Source organism: Mus pahari, chromosome 3 (assembly GCF_900095145.1).
Source record: "Mus pahari chromosome 3, PAHARI_EIJ_v1.1, whole genome shotgun sequence".
NCBI lineage: Eukaryota > Metazoa > Chordata > Mammalia > Rodentia > Muridae > Mus > Mus pahari.
The window spans coordinates 24,629,001-24,633,736 of NC_034592.1; the positions used below are offsets into that span (position 1 = coordinate 24,629,001).

Genomic DNA, 4,736 nt, shown 5'->3' on the forward strand with positions numbered 1-4,736 from the left:
AAAAGAAAAGAAAAAGGAAAAACAAAAAAGAAAAATCCATGCAAAGTCCAATGAAAAAGATAAATAAAGCAGCTGGAATGAGATGGAAATTTCTCTCAGTGAAACATAAAATAGAAATAAGTTAATTAACTCTACTTTCACTAGATGTATCATTGTAGGATCCTGCTAGTTTAATAACTGAGTTGTTAATTTACTGTAGAAGCCATTTAAAATAGGAAATGGCTCAGTTACTGCACCGGATTGCTACAAACTCATAAAAAGCTGCTGAAGCTTAAGTTAAATGTTGTCCAAATTCCAATAATTTCTGGAAAGTGAACATTACCCTAGTAAAGTAAATTTTCTTTTTTTTTTTCATAATGCTAATGCAAGAGGGCTTGAAGTATCAAAGAGTCCACAGGAAATGGATGCCCCCAGTAATATCTTTTTTTTAAAAAAAATATACATTATATAATATATATTATATATATAAAAAGCTAGTGTAAATGCTTCCATGGTGTGGTCACAGATTTGAAAGCTGAGCCTCCTTTCAGCTGTTAACCATCTTCCCATTTGCAATAGGTTTTAAAAAGTCGTTTTTATCTTCAGACATAACGTGAGTTTTCAGAATGAGGTTGCCAACACTGACAGATGTGGTGATGGGGAGGCAGCTTGCACTGCTAATAGACACTGGACGTGGCTGGCTAAAGCAAGATGTTACCGGCAGAATTGGCTTTTGCTCCTCCCTGAGAGAAAATGACAGTGAAAACAAATTAACTTTAAGTACAATTTAAGAGTTATCATATTTGCTCTCTGAAAGCTACTTCAAACCCTAAGCCCACAGAAAAAGCCTATCTTCTTTATTAAAAGGTGTATTAAATAGTGGCTAAAGAGAAGGCTCAGAAGTTAAAGCACAACTGCTATTCCAGAGGACCTGAGGGTTCAACAGCCAATACCACACAGCAGTCTGTAACTCCAATCTCGGGGAAGCAATGTCCTTCCTGGCCTCTCTAGGCACAAGGCTTGCAAATGCATAGACATATATGCAGCCAAAACACCCATACACATAAAAACTAATAAAAATTAAATAATTTTTAAAGTATTACAAGTCACTAAAAAAGTCATATTTTTAAAGTTTAAAAATTAAACTTGATAATTTGTGTCATCTAATCAGTATTTTAAGACCAGGACCAAAGATTTGGCAAAAATTATACAAAATAGCAATATAATAGCCAAGAACATCATAACAAGATTTTTTTTTTTTGCTTTAGTTTTAAAGGATTTTTAAAATAAGATTTATTTTATGTATACAGTGTTTTACTTTCATGTATGTATGTGCACTACATGTGTACAATGCCCTTGGAGGTTGCGTGTGTGTGTGTGTGTGTGTGTGTGTGTGTGTGTGTGTGCGTGTGTGTGTGTTGAATCCCTTGAAACAAGAGTTATGGATGGTCATAAGCCACCATGTGTATGCTGAGAACCAAACCTGAGTCCTCTACAAAAAAACAAGTGCGCTTAACTGCTGAGTCACCTCTCCAGCCCCTTGTGGTTTGTTTTTGAGACTTTGTGGTTTGTCTTGCTCTGGAGTCCATGACAACTTAGAACATGTAAATAGCAGATTCTGCCTGTGCTTCCCAAGTATTGAAATAATCTAGGATTTATTTTTCCATTCTATGATCTTCAAGTTTGGTCAAATTGAAGAATTATAACCTGATGTTAGAGATAGGAGAACTTTCATTCCCAAATTAAGTTTCGGTTTTAAAATAAACTGCTTTACTAGTTCAAATGTCTCTAAAAACACTGACCAAATCATTACTTTATTATACAAGGTTTCCTCATAAATAGAAAAAGGCAAAAAAAAAGAATCTAACAGCGCATCTACCTCTCTTAAGTATTTATTGCCTACACCCTCTGATTATGAAGGGTCTGTCTAACACTCACAGAATCACATGGTCTTCACCTAAACTCTGTCTCTTCTGCTTTACTGGGTCCTTTTGGTGCTGCTGGACTGGATGACCATTTTCCACTGCTGTTCCATTGAGCAACTGATCATTTTGAGAACTGATACCAAGTTGTATGTCCAAAATTTCCTAAGAAAGTAAAATGTTAATCCTTCAATATGACAGTATTTTATGTGTTTTAATTTGCAACAGAACAAAGCCACTACTTATCCAATTGAGGCACTTACTTCAATTTGTTCACTCTGGCCATCAGGTTCATCAGTATCAAGGGCTGAAAGCTCTAACTCAATATCCCTATCAGGCTTTGCATCTACAGTGTCTTCTGTGTAGTCATTCTATAAATAAAATAATAATAATTTTATACCTGCAGAATCTCTTTTAAATTAAACTAAGAAGTCTAATGATATGGCTAAAGATTTAGTTCAGAAGTCTGAGTTTATTGCTGAGAGGTTTAGTTCTCTTACCTCTCCATTTCTCAGTTCAATTTCCTTGCTTAGAAGATTTAAAGTAAGGTGACGGCCTTCATCCAGGGAATTCCACTTTTGTTGCATGGCCAGAGCATTAGCTTCCCTCTGAAGAAGTAATGAGTTACTCTTGGCCTCCATGAAGAGAGAAGAAAACATAAGCTTAGCTTTCAATTATTATTTTACATTATAAAAATCAAAGCTAAATATATAGAGCCTACCTGCTGAAGTTCAATGCTCAAAAGGTCTCCGGTACTAGAATGCTTTCTATGACCAGATAAATCAGTAACAATGAATCTGTCCCTTTAAAAAGAATTATATTTACTGTAGTTAAAGTGAGATATAAAGCAACCAAAGCATTAATGACTCTATGTTCTTTGTAACTATCACTAAATGTGTTTTTGTCACTATTCCAAATGTAAACTTTGTTTCAGAAAGTTTTTATACAGCTCAAATTAGCAAGGCTGGTTTTTCTATTTTAAGGTGCATGTAAGTTTGAGAGTAAAGGAAATGAGAGTATAGTTACCGTTCAATATAGTGTGCTGATGATGTGGCATCATTGCCATATGAACTCCACCTTGAATCGACAGCATTGACGTAAGGGACATAATCTGCATGGAACACAGAGAAACAGTTTAGAAAGGCAGAAAATAAGGCAGACAAGGTGGTACACATCTGCAATCCCAGCACTCAGGAGGCTAAGGCAGAAGCACTGCCACAAGTGTGAGGCCAGCTGGGATATAGAGTGAGACCCTGTCTCAAAATAAAAAAAAAAAAAAAAAAAAAAAAAAAAAAAAAAAAAAAAAAGAAAGAAAGAAAATTTTAAAATTAGAATATAAATATATAAATATGTACTTTTAAAAATGGCAATGCATTTTTTCCCCACTAACCAAAAGTTCNGTGAGGCCAGCTGGGATATAGAGTGAGACCCTGTTGAAATGTAAATAAAAAAAAAAAAAAAAAAAAAAAAAAAAAAGAAAGAAAGAAAGAAAGAAAATTTTAAAATTAGAATATAAATATATAAATATGTACTTTTAAAAATGGCAATGCATTTTTTCCCCACTAACCAAAAGTTCTGCTTAAACCATTTCATTGTCATATTACGAAGTGGAATGTTTTCTACCTCACAGGTTAGGAATAGAAAGTGCATGGTAAACTCCTTGGTATTAGTAAAGTGGCTTACCTGACACACTGATGGGCTTGGTTGCACTTCCTTGGGAAGCAGTCGCCTGCACGGGATCTGTTGTATGGTAGCCTGTTCGGGAGGATCGGGAAATTGCACCCCATTTTGAGATAATGGGTCCGTCACTAAAGGGAATTATTGGGTCTTCTTCTTTTGTCCTTCTCTGAGCTTCAAATAAATGCACTCTTCTCTTTACATCCCCACTGTCCAGGTCCTACACATACCAAAAAATACCCATGAAAGAGCTGCTGACAACTCCTGTGGCTAACGATAAAGTATGTTCTCAAAACACATAATTAGGTTTTTCTGGTCAAGTTTATATTAACTTTAGATCTCAATGGTATATAACAACTATATTAAACTACCAAACTATGGTTAAATAATTTAAACATTACATAAAATTAGTTTTGTTGAAATATTACCCTGATATTTACAGGTAAGTTATACACAGCCAGAATATGAAAGACTAAAGTATTCATTTAAAAACTTCAGATACCAACATTATCTTCCCTACCTCCACCACCCTCTTCCCCAATCAAGCAAATCATACCATCAACACAGCATTTGAATTAGCAATTACGTCCTTGGGCTCCGAATCAATGGCATTTATACAAGAGCCTATGGTGCCACAAGACCAGGGAGAATAATGGGAAAGATGGTCTTCCTCAAATTTTGTGCCACTCAGACTCTCAGAGAACTGATTAAAAAAAGAAGGGGGAAAAAAGGTAAATTAGTATGAAACCTATCTTTGCAAGCTTGTAAACTAACTAATACTAAGTAACTATCATACAATTAGGATCATGTAGTTAATAATTAAACTCTTTCCCATAGCTAAATAACAGTTGGGTATGTTGGCTCACTTCCGTAACAAACATCATTTGGTAGTCTAAGGCATGGAGTTCAAGGTCAACTGGGCTATATATTTGAGTTCCACTCCAGCCTAGTTGCACGAAGCAAAACTTCTCTCAAAGTGAATGAAGTAAGTAAATAAACAAATCAGCTCTAAGCAATAACATTTATGTATATTAGAAAATATCAGCTGGGCATGGTGTTGCACACCTTTAATCCCAGCACTCGGGAGGCAGAGGCAGGCAGATTTCTGAGTTCAAGGCCAGCCTGGTCTACAGAGTGAACTCCAGGACAGCCAGGGCT

General features: G+C 35.5%; 1 protein-coding gene across 2 annotated transcripts in view; it reads right to left on the reverse strand.

The window, feature by feature from the left end:
* Nucleotides 1-25: 25 nt before the first annotated feature.
* The window catches only part of Rc3h2 (ring finger and CCCH-type domains 2), a 53,635-nt gene continuing 48,924 nt past the window's right edge, over nucleotides 26-4,736 (reverse strand). The window contains exons 15-22 of one of the 2 annotated variants that reach the window (XM_021193475.2): nucleotides 4,135-4,281; nucleotides 3,585-3,798; nucleotides 2,928-3,012; nucleotides 2,623-2,704; nucleotides 2,402-2,536; nucleotides 2,165-2,272; nucleotides 1,937-2,066; nucleotides 26-722 (exon numbers count right to left, since the gene is read on the reverse strand). In XM_021193475.2, coding sequence (XP_021049134.1) covers nucleotides 694-722; nucleotides 1,937-2,066; nucleotides 2,165-2,272; nucleotides 2,402-2,536; nucleotides 2,623-2,704; nucleotides 2,928-3,012; nucleotides 3,585-3,798; nucleotides 4,135-4,281 — 930 coding nt within the window. In that variant the 3' untranslated portion in view covers nucleotides 26-693. Of the gene's footprint in view, nucleotides 723-1,917; nucleotides 2,067-2,164; nucleotides 2,273-2,401; nucleotides 2,537-2,622; nucleotides 2,705-2,927; nucleotides 3,013-3,584; nucleotides 3,799-4,134; nucleotides 4,282-4,736 lie in introns of both variants that reach the window. The other variant, XM_021193474.2, reaches the window with a different exon arrangement.